This window comes from Hakea prostrata, chromosome 4, assembly GCF_041222555.1.
Source record: "Hakea prostrata isolate BN-2017 chromosome 4, UWA_Hpros_2, whole genome shotgun sequence".
Classification (NCBI taxonomy): Eukaryota; Viridiplantae; Streptophyta; class Magnoliopsida; order Proteales; family Proteaceae; genus Hakea; species Hakea prostrata.
The window spans coordinates 55,919,982-55,934,730 of NC_142603.1; the positions used below are offsets into that span (position 1 = coordinate 55,919,982).

Consider the following 14,749-nt stretch of genomic DNA (forward strand, 5'->3'; position numbering starts at 1 on the left):
ATAGAGAACATGAGTAAACTAATAAAGCGCTAGTAACTTTCAGCCACTGAATATTTATTCAAAAAAGAACAGACTCACAATTTAAGGTGTTTCTTACACCAACGATAAATTTAGTCAAAAGTGAGAGTGAACAAATTTCATGGGGGAAAGTCAAGTGGTAACATGATTTGTAATCAGACAGCAACTAACTAGCAAACTTCTGGGCCAGATACTGGACCCATTGTTTCCCAGCCCCAGGACAGTGGTATGGAGAGCACTGGATCTACTTTTGGGCTTTTTGGTTATTGACCTTACACCTTACAATACTCCTTACGATTATCAGACACTGAGTAGACAGACTCAGACATTTTTTCCAGGCCCTGAGGGTGTAGGATATCAGTACACAGTGCTAAATATATGGATGGTTCAGGGGCAGAGACATTTGTGGAGTCCATCTTCGGATTCAAAGCACCACCACTACTTCAGGAGCCATCTTATATTCCACATCTATATTGTATGTTCCCTTCCCCATTTAGTTGGGACAAGGCTTATTGTTGTTGTTGTATTGTATGTTCCCTTCAACAAGATATCTGGCATATGTGGATGACCAGATCTACAGAGCTGCAATGGTTGACTACCTCTATAACCATAGGAGGAACGTGTCATGAGACGTGTATGTTCAGTGGACAAAGGAGAGATTCAAACGGAACCAATACTATAAGGCTCACGGGACGGATCCACCGAGGCACTCATCTTGGCATTGAGTAAGTGAGTATTACTTTTTGAACTTCCTTTTTTTGTTGTTACTTTGTAGTTCAAAGTTTTGAACTTTGGAGTAATTATTTATGATGAAAGTTATATTTATAGTTTATATTGTATTTGTAGGAAACCTCTCTATGTATACGAAGACTTTGAACGACATATCTGAATTGATTTTTTTTTTTGTCAAGCAAAATGAATGTGCCAATATGTTCTTTATGCTTTACTTAGCTTATGTGCAGAGTCTCACTCCAAAATACCCACTAAAACCCTCTAAATCTTGTTGTCAAATCTTGCAGGGAAGAAGTCCCAGTTTCGACAAAATTTGGGTATTTTACAAGATTGAATTTCGAATGAAACATTAATCCATGCATAGACCCCATTTTCCCATATCAAGAAATATATCCGATATCAACCATGGGATGGGTTTCGTATCTTTTAAGATCAATAAAAGTGTATCTAATTACAAAACATTAACCTAACCTTTTCCCCATGGTCTTATACCTTTATAACCATGTCACAAAGGAACCCATATCCCCCAAATTCCTAACCCTAGACCTTTCTTGACTCTAGAACTATTGTTCTGGGTTATATTATTTGGCCTAAATTAATCCCCTTTCCACAATCCCACCCCACCTTAGGTATTGTTTGGGTAATAACACCCCACTTTCTTCCAATACAATCCCATGAGATTGTTGGTTTTCAGAGAGAGGATCTCAGAGTGACCCAATTTTAGGGTTTGATATCAAAGTCCTTAAACCCTAGAACCTAGGTTACATTAGATAGATTTAGAAGTCCAGTTTTATTTGAAATTAAATTTTGACTCTAAGTGTGGGATCCATTTATAAAATAAATTAAGATTTTAGTGCCAAACTCGGAAGAATTTTTTAACTTAAAATTGTGTAACTGGTTACCACCATAAAGCGTATATTATGTCTTATGCTCTGGGGTTTCTATAATTAGAAACCAAGGACACATTTATTGTCGCTATAGGTGAGTGTGGTACATTTTGTTTTAAGAATTTAAACGTCATTGACTCATTATCTATTTATACACATCACGCATCACCTTTTCATGACCTATTGGATTTGGGATACGTGATCATGATTCTGATAGTGAATAATAGTAACAGTGAGATATATGATTGTGATAGATATTGTGATAGCAATTGGAGATGATAGATATTGTGATAGCAATGGGAGAGGTTTACTATGATTTTGTGCTTCACTCGTTACAAAAGTATGTGTGGTATGGGACACATGAATAAGTGCAACAAGTCATGACATCATGTGATTTGGGTGGGCATACAGTTGATGTTCAGTACTACAACCCTTGCTGACAAATGTTTAAATGCTAAATAACTCTTGGGGGACTAGTTCGATGAGATCATGTCAATCTACCTATTCCAAAGTAATGATGTTGAGTTCTACTGGAAATGGATGGGACCTATCGATGACTAAATCACAACTAATGGACGATATTAGGGGTTGTCGAGTCTCGGCCCAAATTGCTCCCAACAAGGCTAGCATTTGACCTACGGCTAAGCTTTTTGTGAGCAGCAGTAAGGTCGTGGTGATTCATCGCAAGTAGTACCATACCAGCTTTAACTTAGTAATTGTTTGCTAGGATGGAGGTTTTTATTTTCAAATAAATTTATCATGCATTATCATGGAAATATGATTCTATTTTGTCGCTTGCTTGTAGGATTATTCATATCAATGGCTTTATCGATGCATGCAATGATATACTGTGTTAGAGACTTACATTGCACTTGCATCTCCCCTCACTAAGCTGGTGTCGGAAACCTTACCCCTTAAGGAATGTCTCTCTTTAGATTGTGTTGCAAGTGTTACTCTAGCTCTAGAGTACACTTGCGAGCTCAGGAGGTTGACACACGTGATGCAGATTACGTGTGTGATGATCGTGCTTTTGGAGCATAGAAAATACGATTCACCAGAACTGTACAGCAAATTGATTCTCAAACCCAAACTCCCTGATTTTCATCTAGATTCATGCCAGGTGTAACAATCAAAAAAGTTACTCTGGCAAGCCACCCAAGCACAAAGGGAATTCATTGCAGTTAAAGAGTAGGCAATCTTGGTTTCCAAGAGAATGATTTGTTCAACAGCAAGTTTGGTAACAGGTCTTCCTCACCAGATAAGAGCTTTAAAGAGCTTGTAGAGTACAAGCAAACCAACTAATGATGCAAAATGAATACCTCCATCAAATGCATAATATAAGAGGGTTAGGAAGGATAAACTCCAATTCTAATTGAGCACATTGTTTAACCCTTTATGCTGCAGCAACCATCCATTGGCATGACAATAAAATAAAGCATCCACCAATGCCCCCCTCCCCCAAAAAAAAGGGAGAAGATCTAGGTGATAAACATCATATACTGGATATGAATAAATAGAAGTTAAGCGAGAGATTTTAATACAAGGCCATACATGTACATCGTTGCACTTGCAACCAATAGATGGACATGACTGTGAATGGTACATAGCTTCTCATCTCCATCAAACATTTGTAAACACAGTTGCCTACCATACATGACCATGCACAAAACCTTTTGCCACAAGTTAAATAAATCAACCACTAGAAATAAAAGGCAAGTTAACTGATAAAAGCCCACCTGCTTTTCATTGACAAATATGCTGACGAACTCCCCAATTTTGCCAGCTCTGCGCAATTTTCTCATGGCATTTGCGAAATGCTACAGCACAGAAGTAAGAATAAGGTGTTGGCCACAAAATCTAACCATCACTGAAGTCAGCCATTATGTACCTGAGGCTGCCCATGCTTGCCAAGAATAAGTCCATTAAATATAACCAGAAAAGAATTTGGGGTATGAAGCTCTTCTGCAGATAGCTGCTCCAAGTCTTCCACACCCAAGTCGTGACACTGGTAAAAAAATTAAGGATGATGACTGTTAGTGCAAAAAGCAAATTACATTTATACTTACAAAAAGATGTATATACCTCTGCACTAAAAATAAATGCTAAGATTAAGTATTGAGCCCAGACTCCCTAATAGAGAGAGTAACAAAAAAATTCACAGAGAAGAAAGTACAAATGAATGGAAAATGGTTTAGCAATAATTTCCCGTCATTAGAATATAACTAAAAAACTTTACAGAGAGAAAATGTAAGAATTGACAGACAATAGTACCAATAGATTTAACACACTGTATATTTTCAAAATCAGCCTCAAACAACCAGTGGTAAAACTACACGCAGTAAACAAATCAAAGGTAACGTAGGTAAAGATCCAATATGTGATAAACTTAAAGAAAGCTGTCTGACATGGCAAGTCACTTTCTATGAAGATGTTCAAATGCACCAGTATGACATATGATTCTGATTAGAGGAGAAAATGCCATGTTTGGATTGCAGAAGAAATCATTCGGTTCCAGGAATATGGGCTAACTTAAACTGCGTTAGAAGCATTGACACAAGTCACAGCACAGCTCACATGAACGGTGTTCACAAGTACTGTTTGCATGAATAGTAACTCGTGAACAGTAATTTTAATATTTGTCATACATCATATTTCTATTTTTAGGTGTTTCTAAGATATTGATATTATTCAGTTTGCTTTTTCATATTTACTTATACCAGGATACTAAATTGTACTCTCATCATATATTGGAACCAAGGGGGAGTTCTACTCTCACAACACTTTATAAAGCACCTCTCCCCTACCTCTTATTCTGGGCTTCCTCTTCTCTTCCATTTCTCTTTTTCTCTTCGGTTACTGGTTATAGATCCAGGTTTGTTACATGGTACCAGAGCACGTGTAATCAAAGCGGGTTTTTCAAATCGTGGTCTTTTGAGTTCTCTTTTCTTTTCTTTTTTCTTCCCCCCCCCCCTGCTCTTGGCGTGAAGCTAGCTATTTTCAGATCCGTTTTCAAGTAATTCAACCTTTACTTTGCTACTCCTTGTACTAAAGACCCCAAAACTTGGATCCACTTCAGCTACTGTATCCTAATCTATCGATCTCTTCTGTATTTTGCAGAAAATCAATTTTTATATCCAAAGTCTGGACTTCTATTCCATGGTTTTCTAGGCAGCTGTTAACTGATTATCACCTCAGCTATTCTGGTTTAAACTTTTAACTGCAGTGCCAGTCCTTTTATTGATTACATCTGGTGAGTAGTTTTCAAAGATCTACCTCAGTTTTTCATGTCGAACCTAACTGGTAATTCCACCATGATTACTGCTGAATCAAAGGAACCTTCAGGAGATAATGTGAAAGCACAGATCACATCCATTAAATCAAAATGTAGTTTCAATTACTTATTAAGGTCCCAAACTGTTAGTGTCTATATTCTTGCAAGAGGAACACTTAGATTTATAGAATCTGAACCCCCCCCCCCCCCAAAACCAAGATTGACAAGTCCTATAAATATTGGGCTCAGGAATATGCAACATTGAGATCTGGCTATGGAACAGCATGGAACTTGATAAAGCTATAAATGTTATGTTTCACAAAACTGCGAAACGAATATGGGAAGACTTGCAAGAAACACATCCCCAACTCCCAAGACAAAAATATGACAACAAACAGAGTTGATTGGAAGGCGAGAATCCATGTAGCCAACCCCATTTAGTAGGACAAAGGCTGATTGTGGTGGTGTTATTTCAATTTTAGCAGGCTGACAAAGATTTCAGGAATGTTATAATTCTTTTAAATGTATGATGGAGAAGCTTAATGTTTTACAGCCTCTTACTACTAATATTCAGAAGCTTAAAGTTCAAAGGATTCAATTTTGAAGACCTATAGCTCTACCCATCATGTGAAGTGCCCAAACATTGAAGCCCGCCTACACCTTTCTTTTCCACCTTTAGCCCTTTACATGGCCTGAACCCTTTTTTTATCCCTGACTGATCCCTGTTTCTTGGCCAAAACTGCAAGGAGTGCTCTTTTCTTTGCTGGTTCAATATGTCCTTTTCTACTTCCTCCTCCATCCCTGTTTCGGTTTTATTATCGGGTCAGATTCCTCATTTGGTATCAGAGCACTGAGAATCAGAAATGAATCCAATCTATTAAGCTGTTCTGAGAGTACTCTCATGGGATTCTCAAATTCACGTTTTTGCAAACCTTGGGTTGCTACCTACTACTATTCTATTACTTGCAATTCAAGCTATGAATTAGACCTTCCTCTTATGAAAAATAGAAGCTTCATGAAAGAATGAGGTTTTACTTTTTTATTCTATGAAGATCATGTCTATATTTGCTGCTTCTGGGCAGTTTCACCACTTTCATTGAAGCCAATCCATCTACTACCACTGGCTGAGGATATCAGTCTTAGGTGACAGATCAGACCACGACAGCACCCATGTGGGTAGACAACTAGTTCAGGGGCTACCAAATTGCCAGGGTCCATTGGTTCGATGGGGAGCGCTGCCCATAGACAGTGTTATTGGTTTAGTTAGGTTTAGTTTGATCCTGTTTGAGTTTTATGTGGGTTATTATGGAAAAAATAGGTTCATTATCATTTGATTTTGGTTATCTTAATGCAACTGGGTTTTTGGCTATTTATTGGCTACAATTAGCTTATTGGTAATTTTCACATGTATTTTTTAGGTTTCCAGTTTTAACACTAAGTAGAAGAACATTAGAGATAAGTCATCTCAGATCTTCTTGGGATTTTGTTTTAGGGTTTTGTGTTTAATTTCCCCCCCCCCCCCCATAAAGCATTGTACGCACACTCATTGTGGAAGGAATGATGTTGGATTTTTAATTAACCAAAAAATAATAATAATAATAATAATAATAATAATAATAAAAGAGTTTCTTCTTGCCGCAAATATCCCCTCTTGGATCTAGTGGAACTTCTTTCTCCCTCATGGTGAGTCTCATTTCTTCTATTGTTTTCTTTTGTTATTGTGCATGAAAAAGAACCCCTCCATCCCCTTCTTCTAGTCTGTCAAACAACCTTTGCTACCCTCCTTTCCCCTTCTTGCTCTTTATTTTATAAGGCAAATTACATATAGACCCCCTGTGTTTGCAATCATACATATCATGCCACTGGAAAAAAACCAATCACAAATGCCCCCTACTATTAAGAATTGATAGCTAAAAATGGACAGCTCTACTAAAGCACTAAGGAAGCATTTGTAATTGATTTTGTTTCAGAGGTAGTAGATGTAATTGATTGCAAACATAGGGAGTCTATATGTAATTTGCCCTATTTTATTCCTTTCTTCTTCAAAGATCAGCAACAACAATTTTTGTAGCACTCTTCTTCCTGTACTCTTTCTTCTTCCAGAAATTCCGTTAAGGCTCCAAGCATGGTTGTCAAAGTGTCCAAGGTGGCAAGGCGCTTTTTCAGCCGCCTTGTTTTGAACCGCTCAATTGACACACTAGTTTTTTGTCGTTTTGTCACCTAGACACTAAAGCAACCTTTTTTACTACATTTTGTACACATAATTTTCTTTTTACTTTTTTTTTAAATCAAAATTTATTCTACAAAGCCGTATATAAATTTAATAGTTTACACATTTCGGAATCGAGCCCAAACTGCAAAGAAACTCCAAGGCCCAAAGTGACATGGGGACCTAACCGGGACCCGTGCCCATCAGCAACAAGATGTGAAGCATGAGGCATACTCAACATCGAGAATCAATGAACCATTATATAGACAATGACTTGGAAATCGGAATAATGAAATCTATTAATTTATTGTTGGCCTTGTTCGGTAAAAAAAAGTGGAAAAAATGGATACATCAATTTTTTTTACCCAAACGCTTTGATCAACTTGTTGCCGCCATGGTGGGAGATCTCGCGAGATATCTCGTTTTTTCACCTTGGCGAGACGAGATGGAGGGCGAAAGCAGAGAGTTGGGATATCTCACTCAAGATCTCGCCATATCTCGCCCTAGATCTCGCTGGAACTCTCAATTTTTACCTTTTTTTGTGGATTTTGGCTGAATTTTCACTTGCAACTACTCGTAGCACATCTACAACAAGGAAGATCAATCATTCTCTAACTTGTTTAATGAATTTATGATTTAATGACTTATATAGAACTTCTAATGATTGTATAATTATTTTATTCTTGAAAATTGAGATTGTGATACTCATATGGATGGAATTTTGATAACATTTAAGTTAGTTGATGCATTTGATATACTTGCTTTTCATTTATATGCCTTAAAGGTTCTATATTACATGTTGTATAACATTGCATTCCCTAATCCTACTACATTTCAGTTTCACACTATGGGTAGACTTAAAAATCATACATAGGGTTGTTTCTAACAAATCCAATGCCACCAACGTGTTCAAAAGGCCTTAAATAAGCTAAATACCAAGTTTCAACCCAATTGGGACCCTAAAACCCACCGAGATGGGCCACCGAGTTGACACCAAAAAATTGTATATCTCGACCGAGATTTCACCGAGATGGTCGAGATCTCTCTTTTTCAAGGTGGCGAGATCTCTCTAGAGAGCGAGATCTTCTACCATGGTTGCCACCTAAGTGCCACTTCTTCGCCTAGGCGGAGCCCGAATCAATTAAGTCACCTTGCCGGCTTGAAAACCCTGGCTCCAAGTAAGTAAACAAGCCCCCAACCCATTCTTCTCCCTCTCCAACTGTCACAGACATCTCCCAATCCTTCCCCTTCAAACCTAACAACCCCTAAGTCCTTCCCCAACCCCACAAGCCCCTCCCTCTCTCCTCCCTCCCCTCCCTCTCTCCCTCTCTCTCCCTCTCTCCCTCTCTCTCCTTCCTCCTTACAAAAAATCCAGAAACAGAGAAAAAAAGAAGACGACAAAAGAAAGAAAGAAAAAATCCAAAAAGATTTGCCCAAGATCCTTTCTCAAATCCAATTCTATTTTCAAACCCTAATTTTTCACTTTCCTGAAAAGATTTCCACCATCTAGGTTTGGTTAACTGAGCTCTCCCATAACAATTTTAGGTCATCCTTGATACACCCCATATCTCTTGGTCACATCCCATATTAATTGATAATTTTGGCCATCTCAACATCATCCCATGGAAATTTGCTAACACCTTGAGTTTTCCCTTATCATCCCATAGAACCCATAGACCATTCAAGTGTTTCACTCCAATTCTTTAAAAGGAAAGAATTTGTTTACTGATTGCTGTCCACCTCTCTACTTTACATATTAACAAGTGATCTTCACTACGCTGGTTAATATTGGAAATACCTGAAGAACACTGATAAAACCCTACTAATACTTCCCAAAATCAATATAAGAATGCAGGAAATTAACAAGATAGTACTAGTTTCTATGGTGCTAGTTACCCCCAACACCTCACAGTGTTGTCCCTCAGCGTACGGCTGCCCACAAGATTCTCCAAACATTCGATGCCCTCTCCCTCTCTTCTACCTCTATTTATCACCTCAACTAACCCTAACTAACCCTCATTCCACATGTCCTCATCCCTAGGGTCCTAACAACTACCGACCTCTCGAAAATCACCTTGTCCTCAAGGTGATGGAAAATTTGAAACTTGATCTTCATATGTGTGCAAAGAAACATTCGGAGGTCCAGAACAGGAGACGGCTTCAGCAGAAGAAAAAAATTCGCAGATCATCCCAGAATCAACATCCTCAACTTCAGATGATGGTGTCTATCCACTCCAATTAGTTGTACTTGGGCTTGAAGCATACACTGCCTGAACTGTAAGGGTGGAACGATTGTCCTGCACGGGGCAATGTGCTAAACCATTTTGAAAACTCACAACATGTTGGTCTGCTGAGAAAAGAATCAATTGAGAGGCATCGAATCCTTCGTTGCCTCGACCGTGAGCGATCCCTCTACTATTTCTGCACACAATTTGCATGCATTCTTTTGCACTAGAGATGGAACGAATTCGACGGAATGTCTATGGGCAATAGCATCAAATACAGGAGCGATGCATGCGATCACTTTACTTTTGGCGCAGGCAACAAGAACAATACTATGCTCAACGACCACTGCGACAACCTCGCATCTTCCTGCACCGTCTCGACTGAGTGAGGTTGAAGACGATGGTTTACTATGTTGGCTTGGTCAAACCGTTGGTTTGGTGACTCCATGGTTCAAAGTGGTCTCCTGCTTGGGTTTTGGTCCAGTTGAAATAATTGGGTTCAAGTTATAACCGAAATCTATTGGGTTTTGTTGTGATGAAATGGGCCAAGCCCATAGTCGGTATTTTGAATTGGTGGGGTTTACCCACTTAATCCCCCAAAAAGAAAAAGATAGGATGGGTAGTGGGTTAACGAAATGGGCCAGGCCTCAAGTTAATAGAATGGATTGGGCCCAAGGGGGTTTCTTGATGGCCCAGTCTTTGCATTTGGTTCGCTTGGCCCCTATTGAGACATTGCGGTCCTGAGTTGGGCCCAAATAAAGGAATCTTTGGTCTGTAGAGTAGGACCCAAACCCATTAACTTGTTTAGTGTAAACCAAACGAGCCCGGAACTTCCTCAAGCATCGTCTTCTCCATCTGTGGCGAGCAGCAACCCTAGACAGCGTCTGCAAATTTCGGCCATTCTTCCTCGCGTTTGCCCTCATCCAAGGGGGTTTCTCTGGCGCTCACATCACCCAATCAACTCTGCCTCTTAACACAATACTCTCCACCTTCATTGATGCTTGCTTTTCGATCGCACCCTGCCCCATCGCCGACAGTAACCACAGAACATGGTTTCTGGTCTCTTAGATGTGCTTCGAGCCTTGTGATGAACTATGGGATGTGGGTTCGAGCAAGCAAGCCCTTCTTGTGCCATTTACTGCAAGTTTGGCGTGAGACCTCCATAACATGCCATCGATCTCTGCTGGTGTTTCCACTTGGTTCTTTTCCCATTGGTTTGGCCTGGGCTTCCAAATCTATTACTCCATTAGCATCGTTAATTTCTCCTTGGTTGCTATCAGAAACTGAGTTCACGTCTGCCGCCTGGTTCTTCTTGAAATCAGTTAGCAGAGCTTCTCCGAAACCCTTCCAATCAAATACCGGCCAATTTCTTCGGTAAACCCATTCTAACGCTTCTCCGTCCAAATGCTTGAGAGCTATTCCGAGCCAATATACATGCTCAATTTGGTGTTGCCAACAAAATTGCTGGACTTCTAATAACCATTCTTGCGCTCTTCCTTCACCAGAAAACAGAGATAAATTCATATCACCTCCCTGGATCGTTACAGCTCTGATACCAATTGATAAAACCCTACTAATACTTCCCAAAATCAATATAAGAATGCAGGAAGTTAACAAGATAGAACTAGTTTCTATGGTGCTAGTCACCCCCAACACCTCACAGTGGTGTCCCTCAGCCTACGGCCGCCCACAAGATTCTCCAAACATTTGATGCCCTCTCCCTCTCTGCTACCTCTATTTATTACCTCAACTAACCCTAACTAACCCTCATTCCACATGGCCTCATCCTAGGGTAACCCTAACTAACCCTCATTCCACATGGCCTCATCCCTAGGGTCCTAACAAACACTCTTTCATTTCAATGAAAAAACTCTCCCACATCTCATCCCTTCTTTATAAGAAACCACACTGAAGGGGTCATAATTATCAAGGCATCACCTGGATTGGCATCTGGGTAGCCTAGGGGCCTTGTTGTTATCATGCCCCTCTCCAACCCCCCCCCCCAAAAAAAAAAAAGAAGAAGAAGAAGAAAGTCCAATGCCTTGGATTGCCAAGCATTTTGACAATGATGGTATGATTAGATGTTCTAAATCTTAATTCTTCATCTGAGCATGGAAGGCAAAGAAACAGACATGAAGAGAAATATCCAAAGCTATTTAGATAAGCTAAAGAGGAAATACCTTTTTTTTTGGGTAGAAGAGAGAAGGGTTGTTAAGTTTCAGAATCATCGACTCTAATTTGAGAAAAACCCAAATCTCGGGAGGGGGCAACCACCCTTCATAAAGAAGGGTTGAGTAGTAATGGGGAAGAAAAGCCTAATCAACTAATTTAGTGCAAATAGAACTATCCTATCACATTATTTATAGATTCACGAATTTAACAAGCAGGCAAGAAAAAGAATTTCAATAATTAGAAAAAGAACAAAAGCAATGAGAATTATCAAAACTTCAACAATCTACATATGAACAGCAAGCCAAGAATAACCAGGGTGGAAGATGAGAATTTAAGCAAACAGACCAGAGAAATCAAAGGGCCTTCCTCTTCATCGGTTGTTACATGAGTCATCAGAGCCAAGTTTTTCACCAATCCACAAGCTTCACCTTCTGGAGTGTCACAAGGGCAAAGCATGCCCCACTTTATTAAGAGAAGCCAAACAGATGACAAGAATCAGGAAAAACCAAAAAAAGAAGAAAACAAAAAAAAATATGAACAGCCTACACAAACACTATAATAAACAACATGCTGCAAGCTTGTGGCAGTAAAGTAGCAGCATCGTCACCTGGCTGGGTTGTAGCGCTCTAGGTCCACTGACTTTCCTGGACTTCTCAAACTGTGGTGAGATCTTGGTCATATGGCCAACAGATGCAATGAACGATAGCCTAGCTAGAACCTATTAAAGAAACAGAAACAAAGAAACTCCTACTTCAACTGTTAAAAAAGCAGAACAAAAATACAAAACAGAGAACAAAGAATGGAATAAAACCTGTGTCATGCCTTTCCTGTGCATTCTGAACCGTTTGACATCCCAATTTCCAGTTGAAATAGCTCTTCCAAGACCATGGGTAATGCAATCTCTCATAATATGCTTCAAAACAGAAGAGAAGAAAAACAATTTTGCACTAAAACATTAGAAAGGGGAAACCAAATTTCAGTATATCTAGTCAAAAAGGGAACCTGCTTGACATAATATCAAAATTTGATCTTAGCACTTCAACAGAAACCCTAACCATTAATGGCAACTTAATCCGTAAGTTTTAGAATTGTACAAATCTGGGGGAAAGCCACTAGATTATGATGCAATGTATTATAGAAAAACAATGGCAACCAACAGCTTTATGAAACCAAATTTCAGTATATACCTCTAGCCAATAATGGAACCAGCTTGACATAATATCAAGATTCGATCCTAGCATTTCAACAGAAACACTAATCATTGATGGCAACTTAATTTGTAAGTTCTAGAACTGTAAAAATATGGGGATAAAACACTTGGTTATGATGCAATGTATTATAGAAAAACAATGGCAACCAACAGCTTTAGGGAATATACTCTTCAAACCAATTTTGAGCACGACCATGGATAAGGTTGCTACCTTTCAATTGAAGAAACACATCAATATTCCTAGGATAAACTTCAGTAGGAAGAAGCAGCTGTATTTGACCAGGCAAGCGTAGGAAGGCAGAAACAACAGGATTTATGTTACACGAAGATAATGTAATTAATAATCCACAATGTTGCACTTTGAGACACAAGGGGGCTAAAGTTGCAGCAGCTGCAGCAACAGAAGGAAATGTCGCCCCTACCTAAGGTTGAAATTTCACCAAGAAGGTCCATTTGGGCATATGCCAAAGCCAAGAATGTGTCAATGAAATGAGAGCAAGAGAGCACGATTTGGTCATTAACAACAAAACTTTTTTTTTTTTTGGATGAATGAAATTTTTTTAATGGACAGAAAATTAACAGCGAAACTTTGTCCTATTACTTAATGGAGAACTGTTCAAGTACAATTACACATGTTTAAATCTTTATATTTGGGTAGAAAACTCATAATTTGGCTTCAAATCCTATGTCACCAGTGTATAGCATAACCTCTCGTATCATTCCCTTATACAACCTACTCTGCAAAGAATATAAGCCTAGTTGCCTATATACCACAGTATTGATGAGAGAGATTCTACAAACTGACTACAAGAAATATTGGCTCAATCATAAACAAAGGTGTATACTGTATAGAGGTTTGCATAGAGAACTATAGTATAGTATATGAACTGGAGAAGTGCACTAGGAGTATTGTGTGACTATGATACGGCCCTAGGATCACCGTATTATGCTACATTGAGGAGAGAGAGGGGAGATTAGGGTTGATTAGGGGTTATAAATTGGGGTAACATGTGAGTAGTAGTTCAGGATTATTTATGTGAGTGTTTGGGCAGCCGTAGGCTGAGGGGCAGCAATGTTTTGTGGGGTGACTGGCACCATTGTAACCAGTTTATCATTATTCTTCGTTATTCTATCAATTAGATAATATTAGTTTTGCATTCGATTGGTGGGTTCTAAACATAATATGTATTCCTTTGAAACTCAAAAGTAAAAATTTACACTCAGACTATGAACAGCTATGACATATGAGACATGATGCATAATGTTGGGCAGTTAAAAAGCAACACATAGATACACTTAAAAGTGTAGCAAAGATGAGGATGTTGACATTCATAGCAAAACACACACACACACACAAAAGGATGACGATGTTGAGATGGATGAGTGGTAAAACTAGGCGAGGTGAAGCAATTAGGGCTGCAATAAGGGGGTTGGGCTGGGATTTTTAAAACCTTGAGTCTGGCCATGAAACCCCTTGCTAAGTCTGAACCATCATGGTCAGGCCTATCACTTACCCACCCTGATTAGCCCTAACCTGTTTCAGCATCAAAGGTCAGGCCCTGACCTTGAACCTAATGACAAAACAATAAAATAATCGATAAGTCCATACTATTGCCCTACATTTAGCAAAAACATCCTACAGGATCAGATAGGGCTGGAAAACCCAATGCGGCCAAACACCTCACACCGACCCTGATTCAAGGCCAGAATGTATCCAGCATAACCCACCCTAAGGGCCAGAGTTTTAAGCCCACACAAGGTGGGCCAAGGGGTTCCAGCTATTAGGGCCAAACTTGCACTCTTGAAAGGAACGATTATTATAGCTGATTTTGTAGTAACTCTAATACATGATGAGATATGATAAGTTTGCTGAAGGTGCCATAGTCATGTTCAATAGAGACCCCAGTTGCACCAATAAGGAGGAGTAATTTGAATCAAATTAAAGGAACTAAAAGAGCAAGGAGCAGACCTGTAATGAATTTAAGATGAGTGGTGAGAAAAACCATGCTCTATTGAAGGCCTTGA

General features: G+C 39.2%; 1 protein-coding gene across 2 annotated transcripts in view; it reads right to left on the reverse strand.

Annotated features, from left to right (window-relative positions):
• Window positions 1–14,749, reverse strand: part of NRPC2 (nuclear RNA polymerase C2) — a 131,231-nt gene that overhangs the window by 71,229 nt on the left and 45,253 nt on the right. For both annotated transcript variants that reach the window (XM_089153749.1, XM_089153750.1), the window contains 5 exons: window positions 12,326–12,427; window positions 12,122–12,232; window positions 11,860–11,976; window positions 3,526–3,642; window positions 3,374–3,454 (listed from right to left, as the gene is read on the reverse strand). In XM_089153749.1, coding sequence (XP_089009875.1) covers window positions 3,374–3,454; window positions 3,526–3,642; window positions 11,860–11,976; window positions 12,122–12,232; window positions 12,326–12,427 — 528 coding nt within the window. The remainder of the gene's footprint in view (window positions 1–3,373; window positions 3,455–3,525; window positions 3,643–11,859; window positions 11,977–12,121; window positions 12,233–12,325; window positions 12,428–14,749) is intronic.